Source organism: Haplochromis burtoni, unplaced genomic scaffold (genome assembly GCF_018398535.1).
Source record: "Haplochromis burtoni strain Fernald_Lab_line unplaced genomic scaffold, NCSU_Asbu1 Contig_40, whole genome shotgun sequence".
Classification (NCBI taxonomy): domain Eukaryota; kingdom Metazoa; phylum Chordata; class Actinopteri; order Cichliformes; family Cichlidae; genus Haplochromis; species Haplochromis burtoni.
In genome coordinates this window covers 342584-362709 of record NW_024582401.1, presented here as the reverse complement: position 1 = coordinate 362709, position 20126 = coordinate 342584, and the positions used below count along the sequence as shown (strand labels likewise).

The 20126-nt window shown below is 42.8% G+C and overlaps 1 protein-coding gene across 8 annotated transcripts in view; it reads left to right on the top strand.

Annotated features, from left to right (window-relative positions):
• LOC102309480 (mitogen-activated protein kinase kinase kinase kinase 4) overlaps positions 1-20126 on the top strand; it is a gene marked incomplete in the record, with an annotated part of 39512 nt that overhangs the window by 4582 nt on the left and 14804 nt on the right. For all 8 annotated transcript variants that reach the window (XM_042219914.1, XM_042219913.1, XM_014332939.2 and 5 more), the window contains 12 exon segments: positions 12390-12446; positions 15575-15700; positions 15865-15975; positions 16074-16164; positions 16781-16911; positions 17019-17073; positions 17160-17238; positions 17988-18163; positions 18249-18321; positions 18414-18624; positions 18729-18884; positions 19120-19206. In XM_042219914.1, coding sequence (XP_042075848.1) covers positions 12390-12446; positions 15575-15700; positions 15865-15975; positions 16074-16164; positions 16781-16911; positions 17019-17073; positions 17160-17238; positions 17988-18163; positions 18249-18321; positions 18414-18624; positions 18729-18884; positions 19120-19206 — 1353 coding nt within the window.

Here is a 20126-nt window from a genome sequence, read left to right as displayed (position 1 = left end):
TATCGTGATAAATACTTTTGGCCATATCGCCCTGCTCTACCAACCTGTTTGGTTTTATTTGGAATTTAGAAGTTACAGAAAAATAAACTGTATAAAAAGATGGACCGTCTGTTACATCACCCCAATAGTTTTTGAAATTCAGTTTTAAAGCCTTTTGCTTAGCATTATTGCCTTTGTGTTTTGGTGCCAGAAATCACCATATTTCAATGTGTTTAGTGCTAAGCTATCAGCTGCTAGTAAGCTTGGCTAGCGAGAAATGGCTAGAAATTGGGGGGGGGGGGGGGGTCTCCCTTTTTCTGTGGACATTTTATACAATCAACTGCACAGTGTTGTTGTTTTTTTGTCAGACTATAGCACTACAAACACATACAAAATAAAGAAATTTATATATATTATTTTGCTGTACTGTATGCATGAGTAAAGCATGTAAAATGCATGTATGCTAGTCTGCTGAAACCAAGGCGCTGCTCCGATTTCACTGTATGATGCCCAAGTATGGCGCCAATAAAGGAATCTTCATGTTATCTTATATCAGATAAAAAAGCCCCAAAAGGCACCGACTCTACAGATAAACTAACTTAATTAACTTCTTCATACAATTCAAATGGTGAGTTGAAGTTAAATGTCTATATAGCTTTTGTTTGTTTAAATAAGAAAGCTGCTAATGTGTTGAGTTTCATGATGGGCATTTAAGTTTTTTCCCTATGAGGAACTTTGGTCTTTTAGAGACAGCCTCAAGTGGTCATTTAAGGTACTGCAGTTTTGTCACTTGAGTGCTGGATGTTGTAGCTTGTTCAAAAACCTTAAAATGAAGTCCTTGCTTTTGTTTAAATTCCCAACACAAATTAGCTTAAAACTGTGCTATTAGCCAGTTCTGGCATGTCTAAAGAGTGCTGTCGGTCATGACCCATCGTATAAAGTTTGTAGTGAATATCCAGTCATTGTGAAGGCAGTGTAGGTCTGTCGCACCCAATTTATCATTAGTTATGTTAAAGCAATACACACTGCTTTTTTTTGCAGTGCATGATGAGAGTCTCACTGAGCTTTTCTCCCTCTTTATCAGTTGGCCCTGGACCAGCTGGCTTAGCAGACCTGCTTCTGGATAGAAGTATTTAAAAAAGGGAGAGATAGTAGAGAAACTCAGAAAAAGGCATGATTCTTCATATTGTGCATGGTATGTGGGGAAGATTCTCTCTGCTCTACAGAATGGCCATATATAGTCAGGTCTGAGGCTAGGGGCCCCTGCTGACTTGCCTGATGTGCATCCATGGGATGTGCCAAGGCTGTGCCTCTAGTATTTTCACACCACCATGTTTCATGTGGGCAAAATCCATGTTGGATGTGGTGCAGCAACATCACTTGGTGACATCACCGTGATGGTCACGTGGCTGAATACTGGGGGGGGGGATCAAAGAATTGCAGGGATGATTTCATACTTGCATATGCACTGCATGAAACAGTCATTTCTAGTCCCTCACATTTCATTTAAGGGTATCATATACCGAGGGCTGTTTTTTGTCCAGGAAGCTAAAAGACGTTAAGATTTTTGAGCCTCAGTAGTGCTGTCCTTTGTTTTCTCCCCTGACCTCTGGGGCAGCCTCACCCCCTTCCCTCAGAATAAGAATAAGAAGCAGTCCTCAGGGGGCTAGCTATGTGTGAAGGGTTGGAGCTGCTGCTGAGGAAGGAGGAGAACCTCTCATGGAGTCTTTCATTGCCTACCAGCCACAGGGGGAGACTGATGTTTACCTCGGGGCTAACCTGACTGGTTGTTGGTAATTAGCTTAAAGAAATGATGAAGTGAAAGATTGGATTTGGTTACAGTTGAGATGATTGAAGCAGCGACTATCAGGTCACCAGAGATGGATCACCCTGAAGTTAAACTGGAGCTCATCTGGCTTCAGGGTAATCGTCATCAACCCCTGTGCTGCTGCCTTTAGGGTAACCAGATTCACTAAGAGAGCAAGGCAGTTTGTCCAGCCTTATCATGACGAGTTCCCAGTGGTAATCCAGTATTAGTCCACCCAGTATCAGCAATATCAGTTTAATCTTTAAGACCTGGAAATTTGAATAAAAATGGTTTATTTGGCAAGATGTTACACAATTCTAAGTCAAATTCCAAGGATTTGGAAAAGCTATAAAATTTGAATATTATCTATTGAGCAGCTTGTAAATTTTTGTGAAAAATTGAAATTGCTTATGAAGAGAGAAATTATAAGACTGGTTAGCCCTTAAGTCCCGATTGTCATTTCCAGAAAATCCTTGTGATTATAATTTAATATGTAGGAATGCGGGCCTGCGGCTATTCTGCCAGTCACATTGAGTTAATGAATGTAGGACAAGTGATGGCTGGTTTTCTTGCAGGCCTGTGGGTTCGATGCCATAGCTGGGCCTTGTGACAGTGTCTAATTGATAAGTGCCATATAGGGCTCTGTGGTAAAGGTCCCGGGAGCTCGGCTGCTGATTGGCCGTGCAGCTGTTAGGTCAGAATCGGTGGGCGTTGAAGGCCCTGCGTGATGAGTGAAACATTTCAAACCCGTATTAAATTGGTGAATATGAGATCCAACACACTCCTCTACTCTGCATCCTCTCTATCTGATGCTGTGTATCCCTTATTGTCCCCATCTCCCCCACAGTGACCCTCTCTCTAATGGGTGTCACAAGACTTACAGTGTCCCCTGACTCGCCACACTGCCCGAACAAAACTTTCAGTGTCTCTCTGTGTGTATGCGCGTACGTGAGTGTGTGTTGCTGTCTGTGTGCAGCTCATTGAGCCGCCTCATTACTTGAGTGGTGTTGAGATGAGACACAAAGGCGCAGGCAGACGAGACAGCCTCTTGCCTGTCTTCCTCCAGCGCCTTTACATGATAGCTCTTTCTCTTCAAGATCTCTTGTTTTAATGCTCTAAATCTTTCTTTTTCTTTTCTTTTAACTTCTTAATGGCTCCCAGTCATCCCACATTCAGTTGACGATTATATAAAACCTTCACTAGGACACTTCACTGTGTGAAAACTGCATATTGGCAGGTGAAGAGAAACAGAGCTGTCATTTGCAGCCTTAGGCTTCGGTGCTTTCACATCTTTAGTGTTGTCGAAATGTACAGGCAATGCGTTTTTAAGCCTTTGCTGCAGCAGTGATCAATACTTGTCCTGTCACATCAACTGGCCTCTTGTTTCAGACCATTACTCAGCTTTCTGTGTTTTCGCTCCTCTTCTCTGCGCATTCCTTTTCACCTTTTCCATCTCCCGGCTTTCCCTCCTCATCCCTTCGCTTGCTCACTCCCCTCTCTGCTTTCTCATCTCTTTCTGTGCCACTTCCATCCGTGCTTCTCTGGGGAGAGCCGGGCTCGGAGGCAGCAGGGCCGAGGCTTTGTGTGTCTCTGTGTGAGAATTGGGTCAGTGTGCTGGTATGCAGCAGCAGAGCCCAGAGAAGCACAGGCAGCTCACAGCCTTAGATGTCATGTGCTGCTTCTAACGGCTGATGGATCATTTCTTTTCGCTGGAATTTATCTGCAGGCAGAAGTCTTAATATATGTGTGAAAGGTACATGGAGGCTCTGACTTTTGTCTGCCCACCTGCTCACTCTGCTGGTTCAGATGTCACCTTAGAGCTTCTCATGACTTGAGCAAAGACTGAGGTCATCCATCTCCTCGGTCTTAACATGGGTAACCTTTTAAAAGCACTAAACTATCACTGCAAGCAGTTCTCTCTCTTCCCTCACTGTGTGAACTAATAATGTGAAACCAAGTTTGTTTTGCACCCGCATGGCTAATTAGAGAGCATGTCGCTCAATTTCAGCACTAGGTTGTGCAATGGAAGGTGGAGCCATTTTTATCTTTTTGGCAAGTAGCAGAAGTTTGACCTGGTTATAAAGCCAGCCTGTGTGAAACTAATTGCTTTGCTTGATCAGAATAAACAGATTCTAGATATGAATATGCAGGATTTGTAGGAAAGATGCACTATTTTTGGCAGCAGAAGCTTTCTGGCTTCCATTTGTAGTCTAATAACGATCAGCCAGGGCATCAACGAGCAGGCTGTGGCTACATTCAAGTACCAGCGATGTTGTTTGCTGAAATGCATCAGACAACCATTGACTGCTCACAATTTAAAAATGGATCTGCATTCGTAAACAATTACTGGCAGAAGAGGAAATCTGAGAACAGGCAGGTTCTAATGGAAGGCCTGGAAATTGGCTGGTACTCCCAGTGCAAGTGGACAATCCAGGCGGACGCCGTACCGATCTGTTCTGGTGAAGAGAGAGCTGAGCGTAAAAGCGACGCTGTCGAGTTACCATTCAAACTATGATCATGGGCTCCGGGTAGTGACTGAAAGAATGAGGTTGTGGATACATGCACTGGAAATGAGTTTCCTACAAAGTGTGGCTGAACTTTACCTTAGAGGTAGGATGAGGAGGTGGGTCAAGGACTCGGAGTAGGCCTGCTGCTCCTCCACATTGAAAGGAGCCGGTTGAGGTAATTCGGGCATCTGACTACGACGGTTCCTGGGTGAGGTGTTTGCGGGTATCTCATACCAGGAGGATGCACCGGGGCAAACCATTTCTCAGCCGGCTTTGGACTTGGTGTGCCCTCCTGGATGAGCTGGAAGATGTGGCTGGGGAGAGGGAAGTCTGAGCTTCTACCTGTGTGACCCGAACCTGGATAAGCAGTAGAAATGGATGAATGGCCATTCAAAGCTTTGGATTCAAAAGGAGCCCCCTAACCCCCCTTCAAGGTACTACCAATGGGAATAGGGAATACTGTTAGTATACATAGGTCTGGGTGAGAAAGGCAGTACTGTCCAAAAATTTTGAGTTGACAGAGAGGACCTCAAGAGAGAGGTACAACAGTGAGTGTCTGCCGCCATCTTGACAGAGACCAGAACAAAAGACAAAATAAGTAATGCTTTTACCACCCCATCATATACAAATGAACTTACTCTCATTGGTAGTCACTTGAATTGCTTACTTCAATGTTAATTTTAACTTGAGACCCGCCTACTTTGCATCGCTAATGGTTATTTTCTGTCGTCGCTGGATCTCTCAAGGTCTGGTCAGCAGGCTAGCTGATGGGTTCCCAGGTCGATCTTACTTTAATGCGAAATATGCAGGGAGGCAGAGGTTCAGGTCAGTCTTGTGGAAACCAGTACTCCCCCTTTGTCCGCACTGGCTCTGTAGGCGGACCGCTAACAACACTGCTGAGCATTGCCGCTCATTTCTGTCAAGTGAAAATCCACCCAAAAAAACATGAATCACTGCTTTCCCAACACTGATCTTCAGCTGGATTTATTAGTCTCCAAAACAAACGGAGCCGTACCTGTAATTGTGAAACATCGCAGACACTATGACAGCGGGTGAAGTGTGTGTGTGTGTGTTCTTCACATGGCTTGTGAAATAACGGGAAAGCCCATTATGGCAGCTCTAAAGCAGCTTTCCTTATCGGGTTTCTTGTGTTGAGTGAGATTTCTCCACAGCGTTGTTAATGGAAGCCCTTATAGTGGAGCATATTTAGTTTTAGGGTAGATTTTTAAGTTAATGTCTTTGGCTCTGAAGGCAGTAAGTCATTCAGTGGTTTTAGTGCTGAGCTGGAGGGTTGCCAGGAACACATCTGGCCATGGTTAAGAGGAGCTGTGATGGAGGAGTAGAGATGGAGGCCAGGGAGGGCTGAGTGATAGCTGAGTGCCTCAGATAACCCCTCCACAGCCACACCTAGCTGACTACTTCAACGGGCCCTGCAGTGCCTAGCTGCAGGCCTCCTCTGATCAACCCAAGTCTATTCCCATCCCCAGCTTTGTACCATGGGCTCTACTGCATGACTGATTGGAACCGATCAGCTGAATATTGATTTATTCAATAAAATAAAAAACTTGAGCCTCACCGGCTGTCTGATTAGTTAGGAATTACTTAATATATTTAATTACTATAAATTTATAAACAATACATGTTTAAAGACTAGTTTCAAGCCTATGTAGGCGCTTTGGGATATTTAAAAAATAGTGGAAGTTGACGTGTGGTCAGTCAGTTCTGCTGTGAAGACATGAGGCAAACTGTGACAGAGCGCATTAGAGACCAGACGGCATATAACAGTTTATGATGTATGTTGCTAAAATTGGGTTTAACTTAAGCAGAAGTGTCTCTGTTGCCTTCTTTTTGGAACCCCGTGACAAATTTTAAAGGGAGTGATACTTCTATACATATCAGATGATTGTGCATTTGCACAAGTTTGTAAAACTTACTCACTCCCAACTCATCCCATACTCAATGGTTTACCCCTTGAAAGACTGCTGGGAGTAACCTTTTGAAGCGCTTTTCTGTACAGAGTGGTTTCTGTCATATTTCAGGCTTGCTTATAGACCAAAATGACTGGGTATGGATCAGAAGTGGGTGAGGGTGGTCTCTGCCTATGCAGCTACCCTTGGGAATACCCAGAAATGGTTCTAATGGTCTTCAAACCACGTCTTTGATATACGCCGAGGTGTCAAAACTTGTCGTTAAGGGTACAGGCGACGTCATCAGATGTCGTCTTTATGAGGGAAAAGTAAAAAAAAAAAACAAACAAAAAAACTTTCATTGCCAAGTAAGTCTAAATAACAGCGGATCAAAGTCGGCGTTAACAGTTAGGACACTCACTGATGACGTTAATCGCTCACCTCGAAACAGAAAGATGTCCCGCCTGGTAATTATTTTATTTATTTTTTTAATCTTTGTGGGATATCTTTCACTCTTTCACAGTAGAAAAATACTCTTCAGACTTCTGGCAAAATCTCATATGTAGCAAGCCTGCAGGATTTTCTTTGATCCATCCACTGAAAGTGGCAATACCCCGGCAGACCTTATTTACCGCTGCATTTAGGGACCTATTAACATCAAATGGACTAACCTGCATGTTGAAAATGGTGCTGAAAGGGTACCCAGTGCTTTAAATCTTGACACGTAAGAATCCTGACGAAGTGTCGCCATGTGATGAGTTGACTCAGAACAGGTTGGAGTTTGAACATGTCTACAAGCTGCACTTGGTATGGCTAAGTGCCTGCTAAGCTCTTGCTAGACCAGTTCTTAGAGCTTATTTTTTGACAGTGCTTGTAAGAATACCCCAGATTAAGAAGAGTAGTTTTAGGATCTGTTGCATAGATTTGGTGACATCCTTTTTTTTTTTGTTTTCTTTTTCTGAAAGCCTGTTTATTTTCATATGTGCTGATTCATTTCTGTTTACTTGTGCAACATACTGTTTAACCCCAAAGTGTTTTCACAATAAGTGCATGTTGTAAGAGGATAAAGTCAAAACTTGGAGCTTGACTGTAAACCAGGCACTCCTCTCATTGCTCATGTGCTAATGATGTGTAACCCAGTTGTGTTGTGGTATCAAAATGCAATAACCTTGTGGCTTAGATAACCCTCCCAGAAGCTGGAAAAAAAACTTGGATTTATACGACTAGGAAGACTTTTAGGTTAACAGAAAGGGAATTGTGGGGGGGGGATTGGCACCTCTGCTATCTACTCCAAACTACATGACTTTAAATCATCCATGTAAGCAGACATTTTAGCTTGGCTGTCATAGTTTTGTACACATTCATCAAGGCACTGTCAACTGTAAAACTGTACGAATTAACAGCTTTAATTTATTAACAGCCAACGAGGGAGATTAACTGCGTTGTTATTGAGTTGAATGTATCCCGCAATTATCTGGATGGTCTTTGTGGAAAATCCAAATAGCATCAGATTTATTATTATTATTATTATTATTTATTTTTTCCTCCCCTGGATGAAAGCGTCACAGCGTTGGATCCAACAAGTTTTCTTTGAGAGTGAGCTCTAATGCTAATGGGAGAGGGGCTGCAGAAGAGCCAAAACACAAAGACGGTCTTGATTATTTTTCTCCTTTCTGCTCCTTTTCAGTGTTGGTCTTGTTTGTGGTCGGTAGTTAGAAACAAAGTTCGTGACTCACGCAGTGAAATCTTCCTGTAGACATCCAGGGACCCAGTGCATGTTTGGCTCATTTCTCAATTAGCTGACTAATATGTTACTGAAGTCACAGGATGGATAAATTTTTATTGTTTCCATTATAATAAGGGGGTAACTATCACAATAGTACACTGATTAATCTCCCAGTCATTTCTCAATGAACCAATTAGTCATTTGGTCTGAAAATGGAGAAAAATGCCTGTCAGGTTTTCCCAGAAACTCTTTGTTTTTGTTTTTAAGAAGCTTTAAACAAGTATTAACTACTTAAAGATTTAACAATAATGCAATCTAAGATTCAGTTAATTATGTTTGACTCAAAAATCATAATCATTTAATGTCGACTTTTTCAGTGCACATGAGGCATGAGGATGACTGCGGAGTTCCTCGGCTGCACCTGTAAACTAGCAAAACAGACTGCATGTGCACGAGGAGGTGACAGCTACAATGTCAGCCTCTGTTGTTTTTGCAGAGGCAACCCCTGGGATCAAAGTGGAGAGGATTAAAGTCATTGTAAAGTGTCCCTCTCATCGCCCCCACCTCTCCTGCTCAGTGAAAACAGAGGGCCCCAAAGCCTGCATAGCTTTTATTGTCATAATCCATACAGTTTCAATTGACTATGGAATGCACTGGCTAAGATGACGACGGTGGTGTCGGCAGGGAGGCTGTACATATGTGTGTCTGAAGCAGTTTTCTCTGTAGCCATGCACAAAGACTGTACAGTGAATTGACACGTGTGTCCGGTACATTGCAGCAGTGGTAGGCAGAGAGACAGAGTATCACTGCAGTGGAGAAGGGGAATACCCATGTGGGTCAGCTTCCAAAAATGTCCCATGTTTTATCTCGTCTCAGGGTTGAGGGGAGGGAGGGGGATGTAGGGAGGCCACTATTTTGGTCCCTTTGTTTATGTAAGGAGTGGCAGTAGGGTGTTAGGAGAGCAGAGAAGTCTGGGAATGTCGGGGCTTCATGGCTTGGGAATTGCATGTTTCTGTTTGGTGCTGTGTATCATAATTTTACATGGGCTGTGGGATACAAAAGACTTGAAACTGCTTTCTTTGATAGGAACAATCCAACTCTTGATCTCAGTTCCCGTGTGAAATATATGGTAAAAATGGCGGTCAAACATGTAATTTAATTAGATACAGGATTTTTTTTTTAATTTTCTATATATATATTTTTAAATAAGTCATTGTGTTATGTATGAAAATGGCAAAGACTGTATACCGGAGGGCATGCAGTGAGTTGTGGACTACTCGTTTAATGGCTTTAAAGTTACAGTGTGTAAAATATCTCCACTAGATGTCAGACTGCAGATTGCAGTTAACTTTGTTACTTTTTGCCCTCCCAATTCAAGCGCATAATCCTGGCTATGGTATCTGTTAGGGGTGGGGGAAAAAATCGATACTGTGTAGCATCGTGATATTTTGTTTGCTAATAATGTATCGATACAGGGACAGCAGAAATCGATATTTTGTTACAAAAAAGGTTTTTGTGTTCTGAATTCAAAGCATGTTGATCCTTTTTCTGAGCAAGAATCCTGACATTCGTTCACTGTCCAAATGTGTTTAACTTTTTTGTGGCAGCAATAAACATGACAGTTTACTTATTTTAATTTAAGACATGTTTTATTTTAATTAAGTTTAAAACAAAATATAATTTTACATTAAATAAAAAAGTTTTAATTTACTTTCAAATTCTTCAGTTGCTGAAGGGGCTGCATAGTTTTCATAAATTGCATAGTTCAGAATAGCTATAATTGTACCAGATGGTTGCATTCAGTTAAGTTGGACTAGACTGTAATACAAACCGTTCAGTTTGTCAACAATAAAACTGACTGAAATGAGAGAAAGACTGAGTGCGAGACTTTGATATTAGATAAAATGAATATTGATAAAGTTTACCTTTATGTACAGAATCTGAATATCGCAAAATATTTTTAAAAAATTGCAATAATATCGTATCGTGGGATGTATGGTGATTCCCACCTCTAGTATTATGTAGTGAGTGTAGAGCTGTCAGCTCTGTTTACCTCTCTGTTTGTTTACTTGAAGAGAGCTGGGCGATAGAACGATAACGATATGTATCGCGATATAACTTTTACTCGATAGAGAAATTAAGCTATCGCGATAGACCTCGCCGCTCTTGTCCTCTAAAAAAAAAAAAAAAACAGCCAATCCAAATTAAGTAGCGCAGAGCCGAACCAATCACAGCCGCAGCGTCACGTCGCGTGACTTGTTACGTACAGCACAAGTGCCAAGCCGCACGTGTGTTTGTTTGGGAAGCAGCCAGCGGGTAATGGAGGAAATGAGTGTGCCGACTAGAAAAATCAACCGAGCGTGACCGAAGAGAAAACAGATGATGGTTCCAACGCCGGAGAGATTGTCGAACGGAAGAGCCATAGAAGTTCCGTAGTGTGAAGGTATTTCGGCTATTTCAAGTCTGACAAAAAACAGAGTAGCGTGCACTGTAAATTGTGCCGAAAGCAAGTCTGGAAATACAATAAACTGGTGCATGCGTCACACTGTGCGCCACGTTATTGTTTCGGTGAAATGAATTTCTACAATACTGTTACTGTTAATTCTACTCTCTGCAGTGTTTAAATGCTTACATATACACACAGTTACTGTCCCTCCACACATACGACTCGGTTCTGCTTCTATGCCCCAGCTTTGTTTACTTTTTCCCACCGAGGCTTCTAGACTTCTGATTGGCCAACATTTCTGCACGGTTAGGAATCTAGCGCCACCTGCTGCTTTGGCATGTTCATAGCAGCGTTTTCCTTCATTTCTGCCTTTATGTGTGGACGGGATTATTTTTTAAAACGAAAACGGAAAATCTCCGTTTTCAAAAATACCCGTGTACGTGTGGACGTAGCCTCAGTCTCTGACTGGAAGCGCTAATTCGTCATTCGGCTTTTGTCAGACTAAAGTAACTGTTAAAACTGTTTGAAAAGCTAAGCTATACAACAAGGAGAGATTGAGAATTTCCTTTTAGTTCTCAGTTTATTTGATATTGACAAAAGTTAGTCAGTTTTGTCTGTTCTTCTGTAAAACAAACTAAGATTTATTTTTAGAATTAATATTTTGTTTCTAAGTGGAATTGACAATTTAGTCTGTTTCGTTTGTTCTATTTTGAAACTTAAACGCTTTAGCGGCTGCCTTTTGTGTAGTTTGCAATATTTGCCTTTATTTATCTGAAAAAGTCTCATGTTCCTTAAGTACATCTACCCTGTTGAACTTATTATGGGAAATAAATATTTAAATAAAAACAAGCTGCTGATTATTTCACATTTTACTTGTGAGCAACGGCACATTTAAATCTTACAAATATAGTTATTTGGCTTATATCGTGATAGATATCGTTATCGCCTGAAATGAAAAAAACATATCGTGATATGAAAAAATCTCATATCGCCCAGCTCTACTCTGAAGGAACCTGTAAAACTTAACAAAACGAGTCTGATACAAGTCAAACAAGCTCGCTTCTGACAGCGATCCTGAGGTGAGTTGTTGAGGATATCCTGTCAGTAAGACCCGCTGTTGTTTATGCTGTTGGCTGGCGTTAGTGTTTATTAGAGAGAAACTGATATTTTTAGGATACTTGAACCTAACATTAGCTAGCATAATGTTAACTTATAACCAGCTGCTGCTGACTTCAGTTCAGGAGATGATGTCTGAGGATGGCATTTTATCCAGAGCCAGTCATATTCTCTTTTCTATTCGTTTTTGCTTCTTTGGTGAAGGAGACCTCTTTTTGAATGATAAAACTAAGTTATGATTGTTCATACATTGAGTTTGGAGATGCAAATGTGAATTAAAATTTGCCTCCATGGTACACAAATGCCAAGAAGCTCTCTTCACTTCCACCTTTGGCGCGCTGCTGTCTCTGGCCACATAACTAAATTGAGATTATGAGCAACAATGTCCATCTCGGCCTCTGTATTCAAGATGGCATTACAACACGGTGACTTCCATAAACTCATGCCTGCTCCAATATATCTTTAACACATTAGAGCAGGCAAATGTTTTGTTAATTGATGCATTATGAGAATGCATCAGTTTGTTCAGTTACACACTTATACCATTAGTATGTTTATCTGTTTTTTTCCTCTATTAAATAACCTAATAAATGGACTGACTTTACCTTTTTAATCTTGTTAAGGCCTCAAACGAGTAGTCTTTGTATCCTTTGTTTTGGAAAATGGATGTGACCATATTTGGACAACCAAAGAGCCACCTGTCACCAAATGTGGATACACCAGTTAATTTATAAACCAGTTCACCACCTGTTTTGAATGAGTATATTGGCTATAACTAAAGCTTTTCTTTTCCTTTTTAAAAAAACAATTTAAATAGCAATGTACAGCATACTTGATAAGACCACAGTGACCTTTGCCATGTGCTTGAATGCTCATATGCTTTTGTTTGTCGTCTTTGCAGGGACGACATGTCAAGACTGGACAGCTGGCTGCCATCAAGGTCATGGATGTCACAGAGGTAAGCCTTAAATGTCACCCTACATATACTTTTAAATCAAAAAGATAGATTTGGCGCAACATAATAGATTATCATTGGTGTGCTAAAAATGTTCTTGTGGTGAAATGTAATTATACTCGAGTCTGGTTAACATAAAAATCTGCACACATTCCTCTGGAACTTAGGTCTGAATATTTAGAGGTTGCAGAGGAGAAAAAGCCCCGCTCTGTAATGAGTTGTCTTCACTAATAAACAGCAGCAGGGAAGGAGTAGAGGCAACAGGATACTGCTTAATTTTAATTAGATTTTTTTTTTGAGGTAGCTTTGTCATTTAGCAGCAAGCGTGCTGCCCTCAGCTGTGGGAGGTCCCATCTGCAGATGAGAAACAACCACATATGCACACATGCAGAAACGCAAGGCAGAAGGTTTGAGGGGAGCAGCGAAGACCAGCAGGGCTAACCACCCACACTGTGTTGGTTATGATGAAAGCAACATGGGCGTAAAATGCCGGACCCATCCTGGAGCCCAGTTTGAACGTGTCGCGCGCAACAGCCTAGTGTTCATCATCTTCCTCAGAGGGGATCACAGCCGACAGCCACGAGCTGAATTTTCACCGGTGTCAGGACACGTTTACTGCTTTGTGGATGCAACATGTTTCTATCCTACCGTCACACAGTCCTCATCAGAAGCTCAACAGGAACTGGTGATGCAGCTCGTGTGCCCTGACATGCCTTTTTGCCACCCCTCACGCGCGCTTACGTCACAATGAGTCAGAGTTACACTCTCGACTGACTTGTTATCGTGTGGGAGAGAATGGACCAGCTGTTTCCTGATGTGTGTGAAACACTAGGTGTGCCTTTTCAGACGTCTAGTCACTCACTGAGAACAGGGAGTCACTCGTCACGAGAAGCAGGTGTCCACTTCACCTAAAACCTGCTTGACTGTATTTTTGTGTTTTGTTTTTCACTGGTGGCCCTTTTAACGTCTGTCTTCAGTCTGTTTATGTGAGACTTTGGCTGTATTTAGTGCATTACAGTGACTGTTATTAGGTTTAGCCTGCTCTGCTATCTTCCCTTGCTTCTATCATGACATAAATCATTCTGAGATTAAGCTGGGTTTTTATTACCTGCACACAAACGAATGACTGTGCACTCCCATTGCTATTAAAGTGCCAAAGCTCACTAACTGGTGGACCTCACACAGTGATTTTTAAGTCAGTTTGACTGAGTTAATTAGTAGGCTTCAAACGGTGCTCAAATAATGACTCACAGTTTGATCTGTTATGACCGTACGCCTGAAATATTCAATTACGGAGCTTCAGTTAGATCTGTCAGCTATTTTTCTGCTTGTTATGTTTCAGCTGGCCCGTGTCGCGCTTGTCGTCCTGGCTGTTGAGCTCATCTGCAGGCACAGAGGTTCTGTGCAGGGTCACTGTGACCCACATTCTCAAATCCAAACAAGTCCTCTTTTCTGCAGCTATACAGGCCACGAGCTTAAAAAAACAGATGCTTTTCCATTTTGACGTGCTGTTTTCTGTTAAAGTAAAAGGATTTCTACTCCTTGAATGTGCAGCGCTTCTTGACACAAGGCCAAGGATGTTTCTGCAATTTGGGATCCAGCAGTTACACTTTAGCAAACACTGTACTGGATTTTAATTTGTGAAAATGTATTACCAGGCTATCAAAGACAAAGAACATGGCTAACTGTTTTGTCTTTGGGGGGGGGTTTCACCCCTGGAGATTTAAAGATGTTTTAAGACATGAGAGGAAACTCGGCTGGAGTTTCCTCTTTGTTAAATCTTTGAGTTACACTTTCTAAAGATCTTATCTTCAATCATAAATTAGGAATACTGGGTGTGGCCTAGTGCCACAGATTAATGGCATCTTATGTGTGTGCGTCGTGCGCTGACGTATTGCTCGCCTTTGCCTCTCTCTCTCCGACACGCATCACCATATGATTGTCTCTCCCACTCAGTCGCCATGTGACTCGTGGCAGAGAGGCTTTCACAGTCGGGAGTGTGATAATCCAGCAGCTGCGTAGCAGAGAGGGGGTACACGGGGAAGGGAGGGTCAGAGGAGGATGGGGTGGTGGAGGGGGATGCGCACAACAGAAAGGCTTACGTCAACTCAAACGAGTCATGCAGCAGCAGCGTGGCTGCCTGTAAAGACGGCCAACTGCCATTTTGCTGTGTGCGATGCACTCACACCATCCAGCGTAGTAACATGCACACACAGCATCACCTTTAAATCGGCTGTAACACATTTTGGTGCAGAATGCTAATAATGGAAATGACAGGATATACAAATATCTGAAGCGTGCACACACTGCATTATGCAGTGGTAATTTTGTGCAACCACCCCCACCTTTGTCCCTCCACTCCTCTCACTCTACTTTGTAAATAATAGGCCATGTAACCATAAAGCAAACCACTTGCAGGCTGATCTATGCATTTGTTCAATTAGTGCATCACTGTTAATCTGTGTCAAGTTGCTACAGGGTGCAAGTGGGGAGTTTGCACTGCAGCTAGTTCTGACCTTTTTGTGAAGAAGCGATGGCGGGCAGGTTTGCTCCCGCTATCTGCAACTAAAGGTCGTTTGCAGCAGAGATTAAACGCTGCGTGATCACTACATCTGCTAGTTTGATTTAGCTCTTTCGCGTTAATCCCTCAGAGTTCCCTTTAGGTTACGTTTAAATTTTAAAGGCGCCCATTTCCTGTTCCTGCTCTTCCCTTAAGTAATCCTACACCCATTAAGTAATAATTTATTTTTTTTCTCCAGGTGAAGGTTCATGGCAGAGCTTTCTTTCCAGCTCTGTGGATAATAGCCGCTGGTTGTTGTTGTAGGTTTATCTGATGTGTCTAACGTACAATGCAAATCATTCATGCAACAGTAATCCATAAACAAAGGACTCATTCCTCGCTCGTGCTGCATGAAAAGGCTGCAGCGATGTTGCACCAGGGAGCTGTCACGCGTCTCGACACTTGCTGTGACACAAAGTGTGGAAGTGAATTGATTTATTTGTGAAATGAAACGTTACTCGAGGTCAGGTTATGGTTAAAAGGAGCCTACACGCCACATCATAAAGATTTTTGGGGGGGCAAGGCCAAACGCCCTCTTTTAATGTGCACCTGTGTTTGTTTGCTCATCTAGGATGAAGAAGAGGAAATTAAACTGGAGATCAATATGCTGAAGAAGTATTCCCACCACAGAAACATAGCCACCTACTATGGTGCTTTCATTAAGAAGAGCCCTCCGGGACACGATGACCAGCTATGGGTAAGCCCCTCAAATCCAGTGAAGACATTTTTAAAAAAAAATGTAAAGACTGTAGCGCTGATGCTCACTTCTTTTACTAGCTTTCCTTTTTTATTAACTTTCCAGAACTAGGCATATTTTAATTTTAATATTTTTTTTTTTCATTGACTTTGTCTGTTTTGCAGTTGGTGATGGAGTTCTGTGGTGCTGGTTCCATCACAGACCTAGTGAAGAACACAAAGGGGAACCAGCTGAAGGAAGACTGGATTGCCTACATCTCCAGAGAGATCCTCAGAGTGAGCACATTCCCCCGCCCTCTTTTTTTCCCTCTCTTCTCCTCATTTCTCTTCTCTACCTTCTTTCACTAATATTGCATCTCCTCTACCCTCCTCAGGGTCTCGCCCACTTACACGCCCACCACGTCATCCACCGTGACATCAAAGGCCAGAACGTGTTATTGACGGAGAATGCTGAAGTTAAACTAGGTGAGTGACTGAGTTTTCATGTCTTTGATACCTTTTGATCCAATAAATGTCAGTGTCAACTTTAACTTAGAGATTCTCACTTGTTCTTGCCATGCAACACAAGACTCTAAAACATCTATAAAGTGCCCACCTCCACAGTTTCGGACGAACTAGTTTCTCAGGTGGCCACTTGAGGCAGGCAAAAGAATCAATTTTTATAAACGGGCATGTTAAAATACCAAACTCTATAGTAGTTATAAACATGTGTATTGAACGGTGCCAAAGACAATTTTAACCAGTGGTGTAGATTTTAATATAGCTCAATATCATGAATTCCAGTAAGATTTAAATGTATCTATAGTTAATGGTTCCCATTCAGTGGTGCTTAAAACAGTTTAAGTTGTCAAGTTTACACATTTTGTTTTAAGTCTAGATTTTGCCAGCTACGGTGAATTACAGATGCAGCTTGCTAACCAAGCTAGCCAGTAATAGCTACATCTACCATTGAAAAGATTATGCTTGTGTGTAAGAAGGCTGGAAGCTATTTTCCAGCGGCCCGTTTCTCTTTCTTGAAATCGAGTCTTTGAAGATGATCGTACAGCGTTTAACTGACTGTCTCCGCTCCTTATCTCTCCAGTGGATTTTGGCGTGAGTGCTCAGCTGGATCGGACAGTTGGAAGGAGAAACACCTTCATTGGGACACCTTACTGGATGGCCCCAGAAGTCATCGCTTGTGACGAGAACCCAGATGCAACATATGATTACCGAGTAAGCTTCCCCAGCGTGTCGAGCGTTCAAAACCTGACTTCCTGTAACCGCGGAGGTGCATTATTCTTGTGAATGGCTTTCTTATTGGGCGTTTTCTTCTCTCGCAGAGTGATCTGTGGTCCTGCGGTATCACGGCTATTGAAATGGCTGAAGGAGCGCCCCGTGAGTGCCTGTTTCTCTTATCATTTGTTTTTTCTTGATCTTTTAATCCTCTTGAATCTTTAACTTTTTTGCACCGCTTCTTTCAGCTCTTTGCGACATGCACCCCATGCGTGCACTCTTCCTCATTCCAAGAAATCCTCCTCCTCGGCTGAAATCTAAAAAATGGTGAGCACCACCCGGAAAGGACGTTTTTACTGTTTACGTATCTGTCCTATATAATCGTCTCGCTACCCTGCAAAATCCTGACACATTTACTCTGAGATATTTTATGCACAGATTTCCTTCTGTCCTTTTATGTGCATTTTGTTTTATGTCAGACCTTAGCCCAGGCAGCTACAGAGACTTAAAACTAAGAGCTCAGCTTTCCCTTAGTGCTCTGCTGCTGACTCGAACATCTGTGGTACACCTGCTCTGGCAGGCTCAGGCTCTCCTGGCACTCGCACAAACACACTGGATCGCTGCTCTGGACTGCACTGCAGAAACATCTCAGAGCTCGAACGCTCTAATAAACTGGCTCTCGTTTTACATTTGTCTTCAAACAGAAATCGCTGTTTTATTTTATACTCCACCCCTGTTTCATAAAATATCGGTTTGATTTGCTGCTGTCGCAAGTGAATCTGACGGTGCTCGGCAGCAGGTGCAGTTGTGATAATAATTTCACTCCAGCGTGTAGCGTTTTTCAGTTTTCGTGGAGTATATGTAAGGAAAGGTTCGATGCTGCTCGTCTGTGTGCATAAACCTCAGTTTTTGTTGCGCTGGCGAGTGTCTGGTGAAGGGGAAGGAGCGCTGTTAGGAGTCGTGGGGCGTTTGCAAAAATGTCTGCTTCACTTTCTCGTTGCATGGCTGAAATACTTCTCTGTTTTTGATTCGCTCTCTCAGCCTTGTGTTGTTTCTCTCCCCCAACTCGCTCACAGGTCCAAAAAGTTCTTCAGTTTCATCGAGAGCTGCCTCGTGAAGAATTACACGCAGCGCCCACCAACAGAGCAGCTGCTGAAGCACCCCTTCATCCGAGACCAGCCCAACGAGCGGCAGGTCCGCATACAGCTCAAAGACCACATCGACCGGACGAAGAAAAAGAGGGGCGAGAAAGGTGCGTGTGCTTCTCGATTATCATGAAAGGCTGGAAAAGTGTAGGATGCATAAGCTGTGAGTGACTGGTTTTTGTCCTTGTGCAGATGAGACGGAATATGAGTACAGTGGCAGTGAGGAGGAGGAAGAGGATCCTCCTGAGCAAGAAGGAGAGCCCAGGTATGTTTCCCTGAAAGGAAACAAGTGCACCTGCTCAGGTGGAGGCGTTTCACAAAGCTCCAACCTTTTGTCTCTTTCTTCCACCGATACAGCTCAATTGTCAACGTGCCAGGTGAATCTACTCTACGGCGTGACTTCATCCGCCTGCAGCAGGAGAACAAGGAGAGGTCGGAGGCGCTCCGTCACCAGCAGCTCCTCCAGGAGCAGCAACTCCGGGAGCAAGAGGAGTACAAGCGCCAACTACTGGCAGAGAGGCAGAAACGTATCGAGCAACAGAAGGAGCAGAGAAGGCGGTTAGAGGAGGTAGGGTTTTGTTTCGACTCGTTGTTTCGTTTGTTGTGCTGTTTTTCGGGCAGTTTTTACCCTGTTTTTAATTTATTTGCCCCCCCCCACAAATACCCCCACAGCAACAGCGACGCGAACGGGAGATGAGGAGGCAACAGGAGCGCGAGCAGCGTCGTCGCGAGCAAGAAGAAAAGAGGCGTATGGAGGAGATGGATCGTAGACGTAAAGAGGAGGAGGAACGCCGGCAGGACGAGAAGAGAAGGAACGATCGTGAGCAGGTCTGTTTCTGAAATTACTTTTACTGCAATTAAAGCCAGCGAAACACAAAGTGAACTGGTGTGTTGGTTCTGTAAAATGAAGACATGAAGCTCAGGGGTTACTTTATGTATTTATCGTAGCGCAGCAAAGCCAAAACATCCCTCTATCTGTTTTAAGATGGATTTTTAGGGTTGTGCTTGGTGCTTATTTAAAGAGACATGCGCAGCCTTGATGGGTTTTCTTTCCTGCTGACAGGAGTACATCAGGCGCCAGCTGGAAGAGGAGCAGAGACACCTCGAGATGCTCCAGGAGCAGCTGCTCCGTGAACAGGCCATGCTGCTGGTCAGTCGCACACAAACACTCAGCCTTCTTATTATATCACGATGTCCTTTCACCTCCATAACCTCCAAGATATGAAAATGACTTATAAATCTATTTATATCTCCAGGATTACAGCTTTTGATTTAATGTGTTTTACTGACTTTTTTTTTTTTATATTAAATGCGTGAAATTCTCAGGAGTTGGGCATTGAGTTGCTTGGATATTATATGTACTGAAGTTTGACCAGGACAGTAAGGCGGAGCCAAAGGTGAATAGGGTCCGGATTTTTGTTTTCCTCTCCTTTCTTCCTTTCATTTAAAGGTGCTGTTGAGTCATTGTAGCCCACTTACACCAGGAATCAACCCTGATCACTTTCATATTTAGTGATGGTGATGTCTTGGACTGTAATGTTTGCAGATGCGATGATGTAGTGAGAGTAGGGACCAGGTGGAGGTATGCATTGGAGACGGGTGGAGGCAGATGATCCACTGTGGTGACCTGGAAAGAGAGCAGCTGAAAGAAGTTCAGTTATTCTAGCTCGCTATGATTAAAAAAAGGTTAAAAAACAAACAGGAAAAATATTTTAGATTTTAACTTTTACAGTATTTGCATATGATTGTTTATCATTTATCAATAACAAATGTGACTTTTTAACTTTAAGGATATTTTGTTTTAAATTGGAAGACATTCTAAGCTTTTTGCAAGTCTGTCCTCTGCACATCGTGAATGGGTGATGTAAAAACTGTAAGGAATGGCAGTGGATCAGTGGTATAGCTAAATATGTCAAAGCGTATGAGTGTCTCCAGGTAGGGAGTGGGGTTTTGCTCTTTTGCCCCACCCACCCCGCCCTTCTCCACCCTTGAAACACACAGATGCATGATGGACGGACATGTGGATGTCATCAGGAAATGCTCCACAGCGCGGCTTTATTTTTAAATAGG